Source organism: Urocitellus parryii, chromosome 6, assembly GCF_045843805.1.
Source record: "Urocitellus parryii isolate mUroPar1 chromosome 6, mUroPar1.hap1, whole genome shotgun sequence".
Classification (NCBI taxonomy): domain Eukaryota; kingdom Metazoa; phylum Chordata; class Mammalia; order Rodentia; family Sciuridae; genus Urocitellus; species Urocitellus parryii.
In genome coordinates, this window is record NC_135536.1 from 137,154,360 (window position 1) to 137,177,496 (window position 23,137).

General features: G+C 35.1%; 1 protein-coding gene across 3 annotated transcripts in view; it reads right to left on the reverse strand.

Annotated features, from left to right (window-relative positions):
• The window catches only part of Akap13 (A-kinase anchoring protein 13), a 317,423-nt gene that overhangs the window by 57,844 nt on the left and 236,442 nt on the right, over positions 1-23,137 (reverse strand). For all 3 annotated transcript variants that reach the window (XM_077800210.1, XM_026412667.2, XM_026412666.2), the window contains 5 exons: positions 20,833-21,203; positions 18,476-18,529; positions 14,403-14,468; positions 12,487-12,679; positions 9,189-9,297 (listed from right to left, as the gene is read on the reverse strand). In XM_077800210.1, the coding sequence (XP_077656336.1) occupies positions 9,189-9,297; positions 12,487-12,679; positions 14,403-14,468; positions 18,476-18,529; positions 20,833-21,203 (793 nt within the window). The remainder of the gene's footprint in view (positions 1-9,188; positions 9,298-12,486; positions 12,680-14,402; positions 14,469-18,475; positions 18,530-20,832; positions 21,204-23,137) is intronic.

Genomic DNA, 23,137 nt, shown 5'->3' on the forward strand with positions numbered 1-23,137 from the left:
TTCAAGATTCAACCACCTGGGGAAAAAAAATCAACATTTTTCTAATGCTTGAACTTATTTATGTTCTTATTAATGTACAATTTCCACATTTCCACATGCCATTTTCCTAAATGATGTCACAGGGAGAATTTATAAAATAAAAAATTAAAATGTCACATTTTTCATTGTTAATCCTTCTTTCACATATTTATATACTAAAAATTTAATATTATCTGACATTTTCCTAAGAATTTCTAGAAACAGATTAGTGATCAGGGGGAAGCATCAGAGCTTGCTTTTTGTAAAGTCTTGGCCCTGCCTCTAACTTAGGGCAAGACATTTTGATTTCAGTTCATTCCTCAGTCTGTGAAATACTGGGGATAAAACAGATGATAAAGTCCTTCCAGGGGAAGAGTGATAACATGAATGGAGCAGATGCTTTCTTTCTTGTTAATGGAAGTAACCCATTAACAATCCAAGGCTAAATCAGACAGCAGGGAAACAGGGAGAAAAAACCCAGAAGGAACAGCATCATTATTTCCATCTATCATGTTAATGCAGTTTGAGTACTGAGGACTTGAAAGCAAGGTCCCAATCACAAAATGATAAATGGGTTTCAATTTTTAGTGAGACCAGGTATAGAAATACTTTCCATGTATATTCCAGATAGATACAGCTTGTTCAGTAAAAGTACTATTACCACATAGACAACATATACTCTTTCTCTTTGAGGTTAGATTCAAGGATCTCTAAGATTACTCTGAGTAAAAAATTTTAATCTGCTACAGATATGAAGATGTTCCACAACTAGATTCTCAGATTATTTTAAATTCCCCATCTGTTCTAGGATCTGAATAGAAATGCAAAATTCTAGTTAGTTATTACTATAAGAAATTTAAATAGTTAAATTTAAATAGGTGGGAATAATGCATTATAAACTCTAAAAATAATCCTTAATCTTCAAGAGAATGGCTTCTATGCTTTTTCTCTTTCTCTACTTGGGGATCTTCTACTTCACTTACAAGGCCTGGTAGCAATAGCCAGGTGACAGGAAAAGATCAGTGGGGCAAGAATAAGGATATCTAAGCTCAATACTCCAGGTTCTGCACCATTTAGGTATGAAATTATCAATGTACAATTTCCACATGCCATTTTAACCTCATGATGTCTTAGTTAGCAAAAAAAAAAAAAAAAAAAAAATCAAGATGGTGGTTTTAATCAGTGGCTTTAAAATGATTCCCACTCAAGAGGACTTTGATGATAGAAGCAGCATTAAATTACCTCAGGCTGCCAGTATTCTGCTATACTTTTAAGCAAATACCTAGTAAGATGCCACCCTAGTGATAAAAATAAAATAAATATTGCAGAAAAATACTCAACCCAAAGTTTGGCAAGGAATAAGCTATTAGTAGATTTCAATGGAATAAATTAAAAACTGAACAAACGTGATTAGGTACTGGGAGAAATCTATGACTCCTGTAAGTATTCCCAACTTATTCACTGCCAATTTTTTTTTTTTTTTAGTTCAGTTACTATGACTTCTTAGAGGTGTTCTGAATACTGATTATTTCACCAATGCCTGTAAAATTGCTAACTTTTCATTAAGTGTTCATAGTATCTGAGAATACAAAACAACCAAGGTTATATCCATGACAAAATCAGAGATTTTGGTTAAAGTTAGTCCAAAAGATATTATTGCAGGTAAATAACATTTTAACCAGATTATTTTGAAGGTGCAAAATAACATGCAGACCTATTATAGTATATACATACAAGGACTTTCAGCTGCAACTACTAGACAGTCAGGACCAATAATTTTCAAAATATGTTCCATGGAACATTTGTTTAATGAAATGTTATAGATAGCTGTGTACATTTATGATTTCCTAGTTGATAAAAATGGGGAACACAGCATATCAAATACTGCCTTGGAATTTTAGAATACACACATTTATCATTTTAAATCTGCTTAACCCAGAGATTTATTACTTTATTCAGGTATGAACCAACTCCTTCTTTTTTCTTCACCCACCTCCTCACCCTGCCATAATTCCCACTGGTGTTTTTGAATTGAAAGAACACATTTTGAGAAACACTAGACATTTGATTCAAAGGTTTCTTCATCAATTTCTATACTTTAAGGACTCCATCATGTTGGATTATTGAGTGACCAGTGGATTATAATTCTGTTTTGGTAGTAGAAAAAATACTATTGGGACATTGGTTGGTTTGTCATGATGACCTGGAGAATATTATCAATTCACTATGAAGAAACAGCTTTGGAGAATCTCAGAAACTTAAAGATGAACTCATTTCTATTCAAAGTTAAAGTGGATTTTTGTAACTTTCCTCCTATTACAGCTGGTAATGTAATGTAAATATATTTTTGTGTGTTTATTTCTCAAATATCTTTTAACAGTGGAAAAATTTACTGAACACTAATATGACCTCCATTTAAAACTAAGCTAACTAAACCAACTGAAGTTTGTTACTGTGCTCAAGACACTTTTATATAAAAATAATGCAAAATGCTAGCCAGAGCAATACTAACACATTGCTACAATTATGGATCAGCAAGAGGAAGGGGATTAGGGTTCTCAATTACACGGACTTAAATGTTTTAGAGTCATAACGTAAGTTATATAAAATAAAAGAAATTCATTATTTAACTTTGTAATAGAAATTTGTTTCTATTAAAAACAGCAATCCTGTAATACTGTATAAATTTTGTACAATAGAAGACAATCATTTTCCTGAAGGGGGATCCATTTCCTTTCTAAGTTTACTAAAACATTATCTTATAATGTTTTTAAACTAGGTTTTATTAAGACTATATTCACCTGAAACCTCTAGTTTGCCAAAAGGACAGAAATATAGATAAAATAAAAGTTCAAAAGGAGACCCATCCCCTAATCTATAGATGCTAGTCTCAAAGTTAAATTATGTTTTTAAAGAGATGTTCTGAAATGGTGAGAGAGAAAAGAAAGTATAGTGTTAGGAAAGTATAGTGTTCTGAAAAGATGCACGGTGCCTTGAACTCAGGAGGCCACTGGATTGATCAGGGTCAGTAGTGTACGAAAGACAACTATTTCATCTCTATAAAATTTCACACATGAAGTCAAATGATTTATAAAAGATGGCATGCAAGGAGTAAAAGTTCTCAACTTTTCAGTACCAAGCCTACAGCATTTTTAGAGCTGGTCAGATGTTGGAGAACAGCCAGTTGACACCAAAGTTGCTTACTTACTATGCAACTCCTCCTCCTCATCACTGGAAGAAGAAGAGCCAAGAGAAAAGAGAGTTTTAGATTTAAGGAGGAGTGGAGAGATGCTGATGGAGAAGGAGATCCGCCTTGCTGGCTGCATCTGCTGCTGAGCTGAGAAGTAGGTTAACAGAGAGACATTAGTGCATGCACAGATTATGCTAAGATAAAGTAAAAGGCATCTCTGATCCATGTGGAAACAGAATGTCAATGACCTATGGGGTTCCAAGAAAGGCTATCTAGGTAAACAATGTAATTAATGTACTTTTAAATTTTTAAATATAGAGAATTCTAATGCAGTTAAAAAAAACTCGCCCAATAAATATGTACTTGTTAAATCACAGAAACATGAAGTAAGCTATTTTTAATGGTCACCATTCATAACTGGAGTTTTCTTCCTTAAAAGCTGTAGGGAAAATTTCTAGTAGCGCCTAAAAAGTCACTGGGTATGTATTTGGGCCAATATTTCACTTTTGACAACATTTGTGCCACAATTCCTCATCTGTGTTTAGCTTTCTTTTCCCCCACCCTAAAATTCATTTATCTCCACATTGTATGACAATGTGCACACAATATTCCAGTGATTAATATCTTTCTAATCTTTAAGACACATCTCTCCTTTCAGGCATAGACTCACTTACCTCATTGCTCTCTTACAGATGAAATACTCCGCAGGCAGCTGCAACTAAACAAGTATATGGAAGAAGTTAACTAATCTTTTCCTGCTCCTGCATTTGTGAGTGGTACCTAACATCTAATAAGTTACTCAAAATAGAAAAGTAGGTACCATCTTTGAATCCTTATAGCACTCTTCCTCAGAATTCTTGACTTTGTCTTCTGGGTCTCTCTGAACCTCAACCTCTCCTCTCCTGTTATTGCTCTAAATCTTGCTCAGATCACCATCCTATTGTCAGGTGAATCCTGAAAAAGCCTTCTACTGATCCACTACCCTCTACTCAGACACTTCCATACATCAAATTCCATACAGTTGCTCTACTGTTTTCTATTAGACTCATTTGTTAACTCTGTAAGTTGCAAATGTGGTCAGGAAAGAAACTGTATCTGTAAGTTCATCCCTCTCCTACCACTATCTAGTTTGGGACACAGCAAAGAGTAGATACTCAAATATGTAGTGATAAATAAATACAACAAAGTAATAAATAAATTTTCCTTATCAGGCTCTAGGAATCTTAAGATTCCAAATGTAATCACACACACAAAAAAAATGCCCTGTACCTACTGGTATGCAAGCCACTCCACACCCCAGATAAATGCTGAATGATGTCAGACTATTTGTTGTCTACAGTCACTGCAGGTAACAGAGACCAAAGAAATGTTGGCACAAATAAATGTAGAGTGGCTTTTTAGGCAGTCATAGTCTTGTGTAAAAACTAAGATTACTGTAATGTGTGTCCTTTTAAAATACTTCAAAATATGAAGCAAATTTTGGAAATGAAAATGAGCTGCCTTATTATCTATAATCAAGGAGTATATTCTCATGTTAAGAAATCATGGATAAGTAAAAACCTTATTGTTATGAATATCTAAAAAATATCCCTAACATATATGAAAATCTTCAACATATATGGAAAGATGTTATGGTAACACAGTGATGTAAGTTTATAGTATACTCAAAGCAAACAAAATACACATATCTATGGTATACCATGCACATACATGTATATATCTACACAAACACACAAAGTCTTATAATTTAACCAAAAGATCAATAAAAAGCCAATTTATTGGATGAAATTTATTCTTTCAGACATATTAATCAATGCTGCCTTCTCCAAATAGAACTAAGAAAATATATGTTTTTCAGTAAATTTCCATCCCACATTGCATAGTTAGAAATAGAGAGCCAGGATAGAAAATGGAGATGAAATAATCTCATTAGCACTGATGCCTAACTTTTCAGAGGCTCACTCTTAATCTCTGGTCATATGGGTTATTTATCATTTTAGGCCTAGTAGAAATTATATATTAATGCCAGTGTTCAGTTCTCAAAATGGACTTCGCTTTTACAGTGTACAGCAAGCTATATAATTATAAGACAGCACTCCCACCAAAACATGCATGAGAAACTGGGCAAACACACACTAAGTAAAGATATAAGAATGATCCCAAAGTTAAGTGTCATCTGTGAATACCCTTCTTGATGATGACAGTCCATGCAAACTGAAGGGGAAAATAAAATTATTAATAAGCACATTAGGTTAAAACATCTAGTGGGCATAATCTGCCTTTAACATTATCACTATTAATGTATTTAAAGAGTTCTGGGAAACAATCAAGCAGTTTCTCTATTGTCTACAGCATCTTCTGGGTAGCAGCAATGAAAAGTACTAAAACACAGTCTTGAAATGGAATAATCTATAATAAATGGATTATTCTGCATATGCAAATATAAAGTTTATTCTTAAATTCTATCAAGAAACCATTTAAGTTTGTCTGCTGGGAGACAAAAGCCCCAGGCATTCTCTCTCTGACTCAAGGAGAACAAATGCCATGAACACATTCGCTGGAGTGGATTCCCTCAGGGCAGTTCTCCTACTAATGCCTCAGGATAAAGCCAGCCCCTCAGCTATTCCCTGAAAAAAACGAGCCAGCAAAACAGAACTTGTTCTTTCAAGAAGGGAGCTTTTGCAGCTTTCCAGCCCTAAATAAGATGTCTACTTTCATCTTGGAAAATGATACAGAAATGTTTTGGTCACCCCCGTTAGTATTTTCTTCCACATCAATGGATTTTGAAACAATTCCCAGCTTAGAAAAAAAAACGCTACAAGTTTATCTGTTTTTTTCTAATCTAGCAAATGACCCAACAAGACACTTTTGACAATACCTCAAAGGATATACATTTTCAAAACTGCTCAAATGTTAACAGCTGTGAAAAAATGTGGTAGAAGCAGTTAGTAATTTTTTGAGGAGGAGGAGACAGAGCACAGATAAAAGCTGGGAAGCAGTAAGGTAGGAATGACTTCAAAGCATTCTGTTCCTAAACAAGCATGAATGCTCATAGCTACCTATGAGCATTCATGCTTGTTTACACAGCTACCTATGAGACAATGTTCTTGTCTCTTAACACTGCTTAAATTCTGGTCAGAGAAAAATCACTCCTTGGCACTGTTGTGGTCACTGTGAACCACAATATTCCATAGAGATAACAAAAGCTTATTATATCATAGGAAATATGCTAAGGCTCTAAATAAATTCACATTTAAGTCATATCACATTATTATTCTTATTTAATAGCTGAAATGATTTAGGAAGAGTTTCTGGAATAAGCTCCAAGTCTTGCAGCCATTAAGTGTGCTTACAATATAATATCAGGATATTTTAAATATCAAACTCTTCAGGCTTTAAAAATCAACTGTAGATTTAATGATGACACTTTCCACTAGGAAAACCATAAACAAAGACGGACATGCAGAGTCTTCAAGATGTAGAAATGGAGGGACCTCTGACTCTGCTGCAGATTATGAAATATCCAGTTACCCTGATGCTTAAGGTACACCATATAGATTTTAACAATATTAATTTTATCTTCAACAGTCAGAATTTTAACATTTCCAAAAAGACTTATAGTCACATTTCTTTAGAAAAAGATAAGAAATACAATTGGGAATTTTATAAACTGTATATGGGAAAAACTAAAGTGAAGTAGTGATATAAACAGTGATTCATCTTCCAATTATAATATATGCCAATTTAGGGAAGTAAGAAATTAGTTATTCAAAACTAAATGAAGTGCATACTATAAATCAAAATGAGAGTACCATGTGCTGATGAAAGGATTAAAATCTTGCTTCAAACTCTACTCTTGACAATAGTCTACACTGGTTTAGGCAGTGAATAGGCTGGGTAGATAATTTCCCAGCAACAGGGGGGAAAAAGCTATATGTGCCAGAATCTGTAAAACAGTGTTTTCTGGGCATTAGCCACATTATTTATAGTGTTTGAATAGCAACTGAAAACAGAGTAAAAAACCATATTGCTTTTGGAGGAAAAACAATAAAATAAAAGTATTCCATCCACAAGGAAACTGTGTGTCAGATATTATAGGAAAAAGATCTCTCTATGGAACACATTCTGTTGGAATTGGTTTTATTGGTTTTAATTGGTTTTTATAGGACTTCCATTGTGCCATAACACTTTCTGGTCACAGAAGGAAGGTGTACGGAGCTGAAAGTCTCAGAGTATTTTTCTGCATTTCTTTGGCTGTTGCACTCCATCACTCTGGCTCATCAAATCCATTGAAACTATAATTTCCATTCTCTATCAGCAAAACGTTTAACTCAAAGTCAAGTCAAAGTAGAAAAGGAAAAGCTATTTGTGTCACAGTTTTGTGAAGTTATATCTGTATCTTTGAAAATATATTATCAAGGCTGGGGTTAGTGTGGCTCAGTGGTAGAGTGCTTGCCTAGCACATGAGGTACTGGGTTTGATTCTCAGCACCACATATAAATAAATGAATAAAACAAAGGTCCATCAACCTCTTAATAGTTAAAAAAAAAAGAAGAAAATACATCATCATTAGGCATAGATTTGTATTTGAAATGCTAATCATGTGAAAATAAGGACAAATTTAACAGAATCATCCATTTTGTCTTAATTCCCCTGTGGAAATTAAAAAGATTAGGCTTGCAGTAAGCTATGAAGTAAGAAAAAAACATCCCACTGATATAGGGAAGCTGTTTTGGCTCCATTGTTTCCAACTGAGTTATAAAATCAGGAGACACTAAAAAAACACCATGGATACAAACAGCTTGTGTTTGCTCCTTTGCTTCAGCATCCAGAATACTTGGCCTTTCAGCAAAGAATATCGTGCATCACTCACTCTTTGGCTTAACCTTTATATCAAGGTCTCATATTGCAATTACTTGTTTAAAAAATATATATTCATTCTATCTATCTATCTATCTATCTATCTATCTATCTATCTATCTATCTTTTGGAGGAGGTGTTTTCAAACATGGTGCTTTTCTATGGCATTTATCCAGTTCAAATGTTTCTCAGCATCTTTTATCCACAAACACCCTGTGTTTATGGATACCACGACATCTCTATGTACCAACTCTACACATCAATGGGCATGACTCTGCATACAATTCCACTAGTGTTCCTCCTGGTACTGCTTCACTAAAACTGAATTTCGGTTAGTCTTTGCCCTTCATGAGCTTAACAGTTTTGATGTATTCAAGTCAGTTACTTGTTGAGGGTATCTCTACTGATCTTTATTAACTGAGGAATACTTTCAAATTAAAAGAGATTAAAGAGACATGGCCACTTAAAATTTGACATACGTTCCTGGATTAGGTCCTAGATGCAAAAACAGGTGAAAAAATTTTAAATACGAATAAGGGATGCATATCAGATAACATAAATTTATCAGCATTACATTTCCTGATTCAGATAACTGTTCCATGGTAACATAAAAGCACATCTTTGTTAGGAAATATACAATAGATTATTTAGAGGTAAAAAGAAAACATTGTGATACATACTCTATCAGGTGTTTCAGGAAAAAAGAAACTTAAAGAGTGATAGAGACTGAAAAAAAATGAGTATTATGGTAACATTTGGGAATTCTGATGAAGAATTTATGAGGCTTCTTTGTACTGTTTTTGTAATGTTATATGTGTGATGAGGGTCATTTGCATTTATTTTTCAAGTCTGAAATTATATTAAAACAAAAAGTTAAGAAAACTGTCAGATTTACACCCAAGAATATAGTAAATTTAATGTATTAAGGAGATTTTTTTTTAAGTGGCAAAAAAAGGAAGATTCCAAACTCTGTTTCCTTATCTGTTTAAGTGCTGAACCATTTATTCAGAGAAAGAAGCAGGCAAATTTTGGAAGTTAATGTTATAGGACCTTAAAGTAAGAAATATGATAAGAAAGTGGATAAGATATGTTTCATTTTTCAAACAGTAATAATACTTACTGTCCAATCCAGGATGGCTGATTGTCATTAAGGAGATGGATTTTGTCAATGGAGAAGAAATGGCTGATGTGCAATAATTAAATCCCCGTTGCTTAGGTCTGTGACATGTCTATAAAGTACAAGAGTAAAGAACAGGTACTAAGTAGACCTTCTAATACTTCTTGACAAGCACAGAATTTATGCTCAGACATAACCCTGTGAATTAAGGCAGATTAGAAGGGAGCTAAGAGCATTCTTCCTAGTCAGATAGACTTAGATTCTAGTCTGCCTATGTCACTTAGTAACTGCTTAACTTCTGAGAAATTACTCAGGTTTTCTGAAGCAGAGATAAAGTAGTCATCCTTTATAGTGGTTTCAGATCTCTCAGAGCCTCAAATAATATCTCAAACTAAGTAAGTCCTTAATGAATATGTGCTAGATTCACAATTTGAAAAAAAAATGATTACTCTGGAAATACCAAACTACATGTGGTACCTGTTCTTTGAAAACTATCTATAGAAATTCAGAATATTAGTAATATTACTTTGATTTTAAAGAGTTGAAAACTGAGATGGAAGTAAAAGTGTTTAAAGATCATAAGCGAAACAGCAGAGCGTCTGGAAAGAACCTCAATCTCTTTCATTTCCTCTTCTAAGATAAGACTGATTCTACATGAACATGAGGGTGACTGAAATTCAGTAACTTAACTCCCTGAGTAAATTTACAGCAGCTTCAAGGCCATAAAATCCAACCAACTGCAGAAGTTCCTGCTCAACATCCCTGAAAGTTAGACAGTATCACGCTTCTGGTGGTAAAGGGCTTCCTCCCCATTTCTTTTGAGAGAGCTCATTCTGTTAACCAATGTTAATTATCATTAGTCTCTTCACTATTTAGTAGGATGAAATCTGTCTCCTTATGACTCACACATGTTGAAAGGGAAGCAATGAAAATCCATTACTAGCATGAACTCGACTCAATTGGGCCAGACTTCTGATTATTTAGAGCTTGTTCAGTGTGTAACCATGGAATCCAAGGCAAACAGTTGCTATGTTTCAAATACAACCATGAGGTCTAAAAAATGACCTCAGCAAAAGGCACAGACTTTCAACAGGAAGTTGGCTGCGGGCAATTTGTACAGATCAGAGAGATAGAAGCAGCTCAAATACCTGCTCTGAGGTTGCACACAAGATGAAAAATATGGGTAAGCATAGAGTTCTAGGAAGGATATACACAGCAAGGCACTAAAATGCTGAATTTTACCTAGCTTACTGACTATCTGAAGACTCAATCAGAAGGTCCATTTCAGAAAGACATCAGTGTAATTAACATCACAGATGACTGTCTTAAAAGGGTCTGTCAGATTCCTGAAAATATCAGTCTCAGAAAAGGTAGCATATAAAATAATATTAAGCGAACTAAAATAATCTCATTTCCTCATTAAAACCTGTCTAAAGAAATGGAAAGAGGCAGTAAGACCATCAGCTAGGAATTCTCAGTTTAATATACTACTCCGCAAATAATTACATGTTATTAGGCAGGTCGCTTAAGTGGGCTCGAAGTTCTCATGTCTATAAGATTTTGAGAGATTAATCTGAAGGGATTCACTGATTCCAAGTACTTGATTCTCTTTGCAAATCTACAATTTGGGCATTTTATCTGGCCTTGTAATTGAATTCCCAAAGATTCCATCCATTTGAAATGCAATGTATTTTTCATGGCTTATTTACCTTCATCAAAGTTATGCTTGATAGTCACCAAATAATTTTTACTATTTCCCCTCCTTTCTTTTGTCACCATCAGGCTGGATAAATCTAAACCACTTGCATCAATAAGCATATTCTCTACAGTCTTTTTTTTTTTTTTTTTAACTTTTTCTTATGTGGTTGATAAAGGTAGAAACTTTTAAAAAATTTTTAAAAAGTGGAAAAATTCCTCTATATCTTCAATTTGATTTTCCTTAGGCCTAAATTCTCTTTATTCATCAGGCCTTAAAAAATCATAAATTCACTGCCAAGATAATCTTTCAGTACCAAATTTATATTTAGTCATGTCAATGCTAAATAGGATGAAATAAGGAATTAAATTTCTATACAAAAAGCCCAGTAATCAAGTCAAACAACAGGTTGTTAATATTTATTTAAAAATGTTTCATGGGCTGGGGATGTGGCTCAAGCAGTAGCGCGCTCGCCTGGCATGCGCGGTTCGATCCTCAGCACCACATACCAACAAAGATGTTGTGTCCGCCGAGAACTAAAAAATAAATATTAAAAAAAAATTCTCTCTCTCTCCCCTCTCTCACTCTCTAAAAAAAAAAAAAATGTTTCATTAAATTCCTATCTCAAACTATAGTCACCTATTCAAAGACACACACTTTACCTTTTGTGTATTTTATTATGTTTCATTTGAAAGAATTAAGTGGTATTCCACATTCTTTCAGAAATTAACCCAGAGTCTCCTTGCCCAAGAGAAAGGAGGAGGACTGTGGGTAAGGTAGGATGTTACAAAAGCATATAATAACAATTCTCAATTCAAAAACTCCTCTGCGGTCTGGAGATATAGGTCAGTTGGTAGAGTGCTTGCCTCATATGCACAGGGCCTGAGTTCAATCCCCCCACCTCAAAAAAAAAAAAAAAAAAAAAAAACCAAAACCCCAAATTACTCTGGGGTGTCAGAGGTGACAATGAGGGGCCTAATGTGACAAAAAATAGGATCAAGTCACTTGATTTGACTGACAAGGCCCATGACTTGATAAGACAGGACTATGGTCAAAGGAGTTTCAAGCATACGCTAGCAGGGGAAATTAAGAGATGATTAGGTGGTGACAAAGAGAGGGCAGGAGTGTAGATGTTCTGTAAAGAATTCTGGTAGTAACAGAAAGCAGAGGGAATCAATAGTCATCTCCTGGACAGTGTAGTAAAACAAAGTGTATTTTTTCTAGAAAGCACAAACTTGGGACATAATGTTTGAGAACTGGGAAATTTAGGAATGACATGTAACATACTTCAAGACTCAACTGTATTACTAAAGTGGTAAAAGGAAGAAAAATTCAACTGAATATCCTCAATACTTTTCCATTTCTACTAAGTTGGCTTTGATAAAATATTTAAGTCTATGCAGATTAATGGTATTTTAAAATTAATACAAAGTACTAAAAACTTGCTTCAATGCTATATTACTAATGGGCAAGTAAGCATAGCTACTAGCCTTATACTAACAGAGGTTTGCCTTCTATTTCTTAATATGAACTCTTTTTTTTGGGGGGGGGGAATAATATATATTTTTTCCCCAAATAAGCAATATATAGATACATCAGCCTTACCTGCTGATCAAACTGCCTATGTTCTCTCTGGTCTGACTCCAGATCCTCTTCTGAAAGTGACACCAAAGAGTCACCCCGTTCCTCCCCACTGAAAGAGTGTCTGAGTTCTTTTGAGTCTGCAGAGTTTACTTCTAGAGATGAAGATGGATTGTTTCCAACACCAGTTCCTCCTGTCAAGCCTTCCAGACTGAAACTGAACACAGAGCACAGGAATTAATTTAATCTGTTTGTATGTTATGGAATGGAAAGAGGACACAAAATCCCTTTAGTTTTATCTCCCTTGCTCATATAGTATTTCTGTGTCATCTACCAAAACTCTCTGTAAGGGCCTGTCACAATGAATGCCAGCCACCTTTGCCCCCAGAGGACCTGGAATGCTAAGAATACTACACATAGATCTTTTTCACTTTGTTCAACTCATCTAAATATTAAAATAATTTTCTCACATTTTTCAATAGACCATATTTATCTTACTATCATTTTTAAAAAATTAATCAGTTGTAATTAATCTTTGCCAGACTCTATCTCTGTTACATGCCAAATTTCACAGAGAAAATATTAGTAACTTCCAGAAAGCAAAGTGGCTGGTTTCTGTGTGTCGGGTACTTTTTATAACTTTACAATTACATTCTAGTTGACCTTTCCAACTTTACAGGTATACTTCTACCCAAGAAACTTTACTCTTACTCATGAGCATTACCATCTGTATTTGCCTGTCTAGATAATAACTGGTGACAGGCTTCCTGTCACCAGTTAGTTGCAGATACACAGACATTACACCTCACATTAAAGACAAAATGTTAAAAAGCTACAGGGTCTTAAGAGTTCTTCTGTCTTGATATAAGTGAAAGAAAAAAAAAAAAACAGGGTTTGGAATTTTAAATGGGATCCTTGGGATAAAGATTCTGTGGTTTGCAATTACAAACATTTTCTGCAACAGGAAGCTACGTAGAGAGGGATTAGTTATTTATCTTCCTTGGGTCTGCAAACTTGAATAATTGAACTTCTTTAAAATAAGCAAGTTCTCAAAATATAGTTGTAGCTGACCAGGCCCTCAGTTAACAACCAGTTGGAACTATATCTGGAGGTGTACTGAAGCTATTTAGTTACCTCTGGTCTGGGAAAGCTGTACAGTTAACCGTTACAATTAAGTTCATACATGCCAGACAAAAAGCCTTCTATCTGGCATTTTTTTTTTGGCTTCATAAATTACTTATTATAAACTAAAGTCATAATGTCATGATTTTCTCTACTGGGTAAATTAAATAATAGGTTTTCCTCATTTTAATATGACAATAGAGATTATGACTAATTACAAGTAAATAGTAAAACTCATTTTCAATACTAGGAATAAGAAGAAAGGAAACTTAGTTTTGTATTGTGAGTTATTAGGAAAGCCTGAGAAAACCAGATCTATGTTTTCCACAAAACTTAATACTAAAAATATTTTGGTAATTAAATTTGGCTGCTCATTTAAAAGAAAAATATGAAATGATGAGGAGTCTCTGAATTTGGAATCTGAAGAGACTGGTGGATTTAGAAGCATAACAGAAACCAGTGCATCTTAATAACTTTCTTGCTTCTTTCATTGCTTTCCTCATCTGAGAATGTGAACAGAACAAAACAAAGAGGGCGTAGTCTACTATACAGAGACAAGTCTGTATAGAAAACACCATATCTACAGCTCTTGAGACAAACATGATACATCAGGATACATCACTGGGTTCTCCTAGGCCACACCCGTCAACTGAGTTAGTGATGCCCAGAGCAGAGACAATGGAACACTATGCCCACAGACAAAGAAAGCTGCCCATATACATTCCAGCCACACAGAAGCCAGCTAGCTCCAAGCCAAAAGCCAGATGCCATATTTTATAGTTTCTCATTTGATGGCTGGACATACAATGATACTATACCTTCTATAATTAAAGTCAGCACTCAGGGCAGCAGAGTATTGCACACCAGAAGGACACCAGCTCATACTGGAGATGACATCAAAGGCAGAAACAGAAATGGAGGGAGAAAAAGGGAAACAAGTATAGAGTTATTAGGTTTAAAAAGAAAGGGTATAGTTAGAGACTGATGGATTTATTTAATCATCAAAAAATTTAGGAATGTAAACATTGAGAATTTAGAAAAAGGCTAGAATAATAGCCACAGAAACTTAAAATTGTTCAACTGATGTCCATTTAGACAATGTTTTTGAAAAGACTGAGATCTTTACAGGATAATCAGTCCAATCTGAAATCCAAGAATTTTCTCAAGCGATCCCCTGACAAAGGGCCTACCCCATTCCTGGCTTCCTCCTCAGACACTCTCAGAAGGGTGTTTCACCTCCACTATCGGGATGATTCCTCAATATACCACACTGCCCCCACAGCACTCTTAGGAGGAGTTCTAATCCAGGACTAAAAGGAACAGTGACAAACTGTGCTAGGGTGGGCTCACTGAGTCATCAGTTTTTTTTTTTCAGTGTTTTCAGTAAGGGTCCAAATTAGACCAGACAATTCATAAATCTTGCACGATATTCAGTCTTTATCACATCTTCAAAAGCTACTTACTAGGCTCATCTGCTAAAAATAAAGCATGTGATAATGGCCATATTCCCTTGGACTTTAACTATAATAAAGGAAATTTTTTTCCCCTTAGAATTCTATAGTACTGAGCTAGAAATTTATCTTTTCAATTTTAGTTAATATCCATTATGCCCACAAGATTAAAGAAAAACATAAACAAAAAAAATAATTTGATCATCTACTTCCTTTCATTGACCTGGGGTTGGAAAGGCTAAATACATATAGCCAGCTAAAAAAATAACCAATTAAAAGTATCAGTTACTCTGTGAAGGAAACTGTATCAACATGTCAGGAATCCACCCTCCCAATTCCCCCAAACAAACTTCTAGCGCTCCGAGTCAGAATTTTTGATTAACAGAAATTATCATTAAAATATATGTGGGGGGGCTGAGGCTGTAGCTCAGTGGTAGAGCACTTGCCTCTCTCGTGTGGGGCACTGGGTTCAATCCTCAGCACCACATAAAAATAAATAAAGATATTGTATCCAGGGCTGGGGATGTAGCTCAAGCGGTAACACCCTTGCCTAGCATGCGCCCGGGGTAACACACTCGCCTGGCATGTGCAGGATGCTGGGTTCGATCCTCAGCACCACATAAAAATAAAATAAAGATGTAGTGTCCACCGAAAACTGAAAAATAAATATTAAAAAATTCTCTCTTAAAAAAAAAGATATTGTATCCATCTGCAACTAAAAAAGTATTTAAAATGTGTGTGTGTGTGTGTCTGTGTGTCTGTCTATATGTGTGTGTGTGTGTGTATATATATATACATAGCTGAGACACATCTCTGATAAGCAGAATCAGAGTGACTTATAATTTACCTGGGTGGACAGAAACAAGACACATTTTACAAACTCAGAAATACATTTTTGAAAGATATTAATTTTTAAATTTTACACACACACACACACACACACACACACACACACACACACACACCCCTGCAATTTGGGCCTTAAAATGTTAAGTGATATATGCTTTTTCTTCAAAAGGAATAAAAACAGAGCTGCTGGACAATAGTAAAACTGCTGAGTTCCCTACTGCCTCTTGTGAATGGGAAGGCCTGCAGGCACCAAAAACACCCATCCTGAATACACCTAAGAACTGCTTGATTGTCAAGTGGCCTTCTGGGGCAGAGGAAAGAAAATGAAGAAAGTAGCAGGGGCACAACTTCTCCTATGACTCTTATAAAAGGAAATCTTTAAATCAGCATTTGAAAATAATTTAAACACTGGGTGTGCGGTGGTGCACACCTGAAATCCCAGCGGCTTTGGAGGCTGAGGTAGGAGGAATACGAGTTCAAAGCCAGCCTCAGCAACTTAGTGAGACCCTGTCCCAAAATAAAAAATAAAACAAAGGGCTGGAGAAGTGGCTCAGTGCTTAAGCACCCCTGGGTTCAATCCCTGGTTAACACCCCCCCCCCAATTAAATGATATAAAAGAGTTTAAATCACATTAAAATTAATAGTACAAAGCTCATAAGTGCAAAAGCAGAAAGCAGAAATAACATAGCTGAGACACATCTCTGATAAGCAGGATCAGAATGACTTATAATTTACCTGGGTAAACAGAAACAAGATACATTTTACAAACATATGTAAGACTCAGAAATACATTTTTGGAAGATATTAATTTTTAAATCTCTAAACTGTTAATAAATTGGGCCACTGTACCTAAATATCCAACTTACTGAAAAACAGATCATGGCAAATCAGTTAACTGAATATATGTTGCCAAATAATCGTTCTTCAAAATGTCTTTCTACAGTTTAAAACATCTGACTCTCAGAACATGATAAGACTACAAAGACTTATCATGGAACATGGAAGACTGCAAAGAAATTTAAGATGAAGAACAATAGGGACCAAAAAAAGATAATAATATCTGCAAGGATCCACAGTAAACTGCAGATGGTCTATAATATCTGTCCCTTCCTTTTAGCAGAAAAAATCATTTAATAATTATGGTATTTTCTGGACAACATCATAAATTCCTTAATTCCTCAAGTAAGTAAGGGGTATAATACTGAATGGTTCTTTTTTGGCTTTGAGATTTATAAGTTTCAGACTTTTAAAAAACAAACACTTCCTCTACTCTCCTTTGGAATGTTTCAATTTTATAAACTTTAAATTATACATCATGTTCTTCCTAAAAAAAAAAAAAAAAAGTTTCACTAAGGGTAAAATTGTAACTGGGCTTATTTAAATCGATATGCTAACTGCCTCCAGTAACTTGCATCCTCCACCCTGTCATCAAGTGCACGTTTTAAAAAGTTCATAGTGAAGAACTTCTAATACAGAGCCTGACAAAAACATTCCCAAAGATTTTAGAATACCTTTTATTGAAGAAGGCATTTGAACAAGTTCCTCCCCTGAAGGGCAATTTAATCAAAGACATGATCATTTAAGATTCATGATACTGTTTGAATTTAAGCTCAATTTTTGGCCTAAAATATGGAATTAAAGGAAGGACTCACTTGAAAAAGATGAAGTAGGTGAATCACTATTTGCCTGATTCCCAACACACTTAGCTGATAGATAAAAATACTTCTTTATAAATCTCTCTCAATATGAGAACCTAATATTAACAGAATTGTATTTTCCAAATAATGGATGAATGACTTCTAAACTTTATTGTTATTTTAATTAGTAAAACAAATTGTAGCTTTTGGCAAATTTGAAGCACATCAGCACTTCTGTGATTAGAAGTAACTTAGCTTACAAATTACTTATTTTTAGCTTCAAATTCTTATCCAACACAATAATTAAGGAATTCAAAGGCTTATGCCTCTTAATTGCTTTCTGAAATGACAACGTCAACAACAGAATGGAAACTGCCAACTGACCTAGTAATAAAGTCTTTCATCATATTATTAAAGAATGTGTTGAAAATATTTAGGACCTGTGTGTAAGCACATACATATTTCTGATTCTTCTTTTCCAGAGAGAAAGAGAAAGAAAGGTATTCCCCCGGATCCATTATATAGGCACAACATAGAAAATACTTTGAATTCTCCAATAAAAGTTGGGTGAGACTCTATTACCAAAGTTATCTGAACCAAGAAGCACAAGATGAAAAATATATTTCAAATATTTTAAGAAAATAGGAAAAAATTTAAAAAATTACTTCATATAGAATTGACATAAGCAATTAATAAGTATTGATATTTTATTTGCCTGAATTAGAAGTGATGTTATTTAAAAATAGACTGTTCAAGGGGCTGACAGTTATAGCTCAGTGGAAGAGCTCTTGCATAACATGCAAAAGGCCCTGGGTGTCATCTTTAACACTGAGGGGGGAGGAGGTGGGAAGAGGGACAAGAAATTGTCTAATTATGAATTAAGCAGGATGAAATGCTTGTTAGTATATGCTCAGAGGCGACATGGTTAGTCCATCAAGTTTGTGAACTCTGTACCTTCTCCTATGAATGGGAGGTCTCCTGACAACATCCCCAAGAACTCGCATTGAACTGAAAATGAATGATGGAAGAGGTCAGTGATGCAGGTGAAACAAAATGAGGTACAAATGCATGAAATAATCAGACACCACACTGGGAAAAGAGATAATCCCTAAAGATAAATAGCACAGGGAGTAAGAAAATGAAAGAATGTAGAATGAGAAAAATATCAGAACCAAAAAGGCCTGACAGATTCTGTGAAGGGCTACTTATCAAGATGACAACTTACTAAGTTTATTATATTATAAAAGTAAAGGGATCAGAAAAAAGTGTCATTCAAAACTTTAAAAGGATTTTCCTTAAGACTTTAACATCCAGGTAACACTACATGCAGATAACACCAAAAGAACCAGTCAAACTATTAGAGTGATAATTAAAACCTAATTCTCATTCCATTATTTCCCAAAGTATTAAAAATAGTGGTGGTAGGTAATCCTTAGCACTAAATTAAAACAGGCAATTCATGACCTACAGGTTAAAAATATAAGCAACTTATGTTATAGGGTTCTAATCTCTGATCTTACAATCATCATGTAATCTTGGACATATCATCTAATATGAGCTTCAATTTCCTCATGTGCACTATATGATATACAGTAGCATGGAGCTCTGAAATCAAATCATGATTCACGGTAAGTTATTAAAAAATGTGTTTATATATAAAATTAACACTTATTCTGGGATGCTGTTTGCATCTAACACAAGGATGTCCTATCAAGAAATTCCCTTAGGCTGGGGTTGTGACTCAAGGGTATAGCACTTGCCTAGCACGTGTGAGGCACTGTGTTCAATTCTCAGCTCTGCAAATGAATAAATAAATAAGACAAAAAATTTTAAAAAAATTTAAAAAAGAAAAAGAAAAAGGTCCATCAACAACTACAAAACATTAAAAAAAAAAAGTTCCTTGCTTCAGGGAGAAAATTCTGGTTGTAGGGATCATTCCCCATGTTCTCATATTTTCTACTATGTGAATGCTTTTGCAAAATACAGTTTGTTTAAAACTTGGAAGGAAAGCAGTAAGAAACTGATTTTTATATAACCTAGGATTTGTTTTGTTTTGGTACTGGAGATTGAACCCAGAGGTACTTTACCACATCTCCAGCCCTTTTTATTTTGAGGCAGGTTCTCAGACTGTTTCAGCTGAGTTGTTTACAACATTTAATCATCAGTCTCCTCTCTTAGCCTGGTCTCCTCATAAAGAAAGTAGAATAGGTATAGCCTGGTAAATACTAGGTATGTGTTCTTAATAGGTAAAACACCTGCTTGAATTCATAAAGGCAGCCAGTGTTTAGAAGCCAAATCCAACTTATCTTCTGTTTTGGTTACTACCAAACTGAAGGACTAAGATTGGGCCAAACTTGCAAAAATCCCTCAAAGTATATGACATGTGGTGAAATACCAATAAGGTTATAATATTTCCTGAGTCTTGTGCTCTCCTGAGGATTAAAAATTGATCATTTAGACTTCATCTAAACTTTCTGCATTAGAAACAGAAGGTCCAGGAATCACTCTAAAAAACTGAGATGTGTCAAGACTGTTAAGACTTCATGTTTATTTCTTAATTGAAAATTGACAAGAAAGTATTCCCTCTAGTATTTTCTTTTCTTCTTCTTCCTTTTGTTGGGGGTATCAGGAATTGAACCCAGGAGTGCTTAACTACATCCCTGGCCTTTTTTTTAAAAAAAATTCTTTTATTTTAAAACAAGGTCTCACTAAGTTGGTCAGGGCCTTGCTAAGTTGCTGAGGCTGGCTTTGATCTTGCAATCCTCCTGCACCATCATGCCATGCTCCAATATTTTCTTTTTTTTTTTAATATATTTTTTTAGTTGTAAATAGACACAATACCTTTATTTAATTTATGTGGTTTAATTTTTATTTAATTTTTGAGAATTGAACCCAGGGCCTCACAGGTGCTGGGCAAGTGCTCTACCACTGAGTCACAACCCCAGGCCCCATGCTCCAATATTTTCTAATTCACAAATTTCATTAACAAATCTGACAAGAATAAACATTATTATTTATTTAAACTCACTAAATGACACATTTCACTTGATTATTACAAATATTCTCAAAGGCCAGTGTTTTGCAGATGAGAAAATTAAAGCTCAGAGTGGTCAAATGACTTGCCTAGGTTTCCTACATGTTAAGTTTATGGAGCTGGTGTTTGAACACAGATCTTCCTGATTCAACAGCCCACGTTATTTCTTCAATACCATGGTGTCTCCTAACATCTTTCACTGATAATATTACCAAATCAGAAACTTCTCAAAAATAAGCAGACACTGAAACATTAAGTGAATGGGCTCTCATCTCACCTCCGGTGGTTCATTTCTGTATCACTGGCTGCATTCTTCCCAGGACCCCAACTGTGTCTCCGGAAAGGGGACAAAGAACGCATGGAGTTCCTCAGGACAGAGCAGTTTGCAGGTACTTCAGTGATGCTGTCCATCTCCTCTTCTTCAATTTCCCCAGAGCCAGCAGGCTCACTCTCACCTTCTGGACCCTCAACTCCCACCCCATGGCTATAGAAGCCATCATGGCTTTGCTGGTCTCTAGATCTCTTCAATTTTGAAATCTGAGGGAGGGACACATCACTGCCGCGAGAAGAATGTCGATCCAGAGAAGCTGTGTCATCAGTAGAAGAACCAGATCTTGTAATATCACAGACCAACTGCTCTTCCTCGGGCTGTAATGGAGAGAAAATACATACAGTTGAAACTGGCAGGATCAACCAGAAGTCTCAATCACTCTAGAACAAGCCAATGGCTTCATAGTTGATCAAAGGTGGACAAGATAAATAATTGCCTTAGAACAGACTTGTTGCTTTGTTTTTGTTTTTAAAGCATTATTGCAGTTGGCCTTCAGTATAGAAATGTTCTAGGTCTAGCTCTTTCTGTCATCTTACTAGTCATACTAGACTACAAGTAATTCTTAGGTTTATTCTTTTAATAAATATGATCAACTGAAATGAGGGGAACCATTTGTCTCTAGACTTTCTGCTGCATGAAAAGTCTAATATGATAATGAATTAAGAGTTAACTTTTTCAAAAGCTTTAAATGAAACAAAACAACATGTATGGCTACAAAAATAATGTAGTAAAGTTAAGATTCCAAAAGCAAGTACCTAAGTATTTTTAAGTGTCCTTTTGAAAAACACAGAATAGCTTCTGATCCCACCTTAACTCTGCCACCAATATCAAAACAGAAGAAAACTATTATTTCTTCTCATTTAACTTGGCTGAATATTATGAAGCCAAAACAGTCAGTCCTGGCAATGAGGTCTTTGATAAAGTGACAATGATTTTTTCCTGGCCAACCTATAGAGCATAATAGGAACTGGGCACATATTAGGCATAGTTGCCCAATACACCCTACTTCTTGGTAAGTAAGATGAGTTTCATAGCATACAAAAGGCCTTAAGACTGTTTTTAAGTATTTAAGAGATGCATGGTCACATTCTCTCTTACAAGCACTTCCTTAATATCTTTATTTTGAACTCTAACAGGGCAAGGAACAAGGAGTAGAGAAAGGCATGCTGTGACACTTCCCCTTCAAGTATATTTCTAATTAGTCACTTAATTCAATGTTTTAATTAGAGTGAAGAAATATGTGGTTCTTAGAGAAAGATTTTTTAAAGTATGAGAGCCAATGAGTCCTTTCAGCTTTGGAATAGAAAACAAACCCTGTACTTGAAGGACAGTCTTTAAAAGGTTTAATTATAAATACTCATGACCAAAAGCATACTACTTTATAAAAGCACCTTTGTACCTTTTTGGCTGGATCTCATCTACTGTTGACCACCCCTCTCAGTATAGTTTGCTAGATTAATTCATTTTTATATAATGTGTAAAATGAGATTGAGAGGGAAGAGGGAAAATGCAATGGGATCAGACTACTTGTCAGGGAACCAGGGCCCAGGCTATTTAATGGACTCTCCCAGGTACATAGGCAGTGAGTGGCAGAATCAAGATTCAAATCAAAGTTGATTTCAACTCCAAACTGCCCTATTCCGTTATCTCAAGTATCTTCAAAAACTCTATAAGGACACGATCTCTAAGTATCAGAAAAGTCCCCTCCCCTCATTGTATCAAACTACAAAATAAACTGCACTTCATCAAATAAATTCTAAAGTAATGATAAGTATTATTGTAAAATAAAATCACTGACAGTTCTTTTTAAGTTAATGAGGAAATGATATGGCCATCCTAAAGGATTCCTATTCACAGAGACACTCTCCATAAATAAAGAAAATGGAAATGGTCATAAAAGCCAACTATTGAAAATACTTCTAGAATGTCTTAGCTTTCTCACTACAGTGGGTTGAACGTGTCCTTCTCAAATATGTGTCCTTCTCAGAACGTGACCTTATTTGGAAATAGGGTCAAGATGAGATCACAGTGGAGTAGTGTGGGCCCTTGATCCAAGATGAAATGAAGGGGAAAGTGATACAGGAGAATTCCACATGAAGACTGAAGTAAAGACTGAACAACCCATGGAATGCCACAGGCTGCCAAAAAGCTCCCGAGACTAGGAGATGCATGGAAAAGATTCTTTCTCAGAGGTTCTAGGGGGAAAGCAACTCAGCAGGCAGCATGATTTCAGGACAAGTAGCCTCTATAA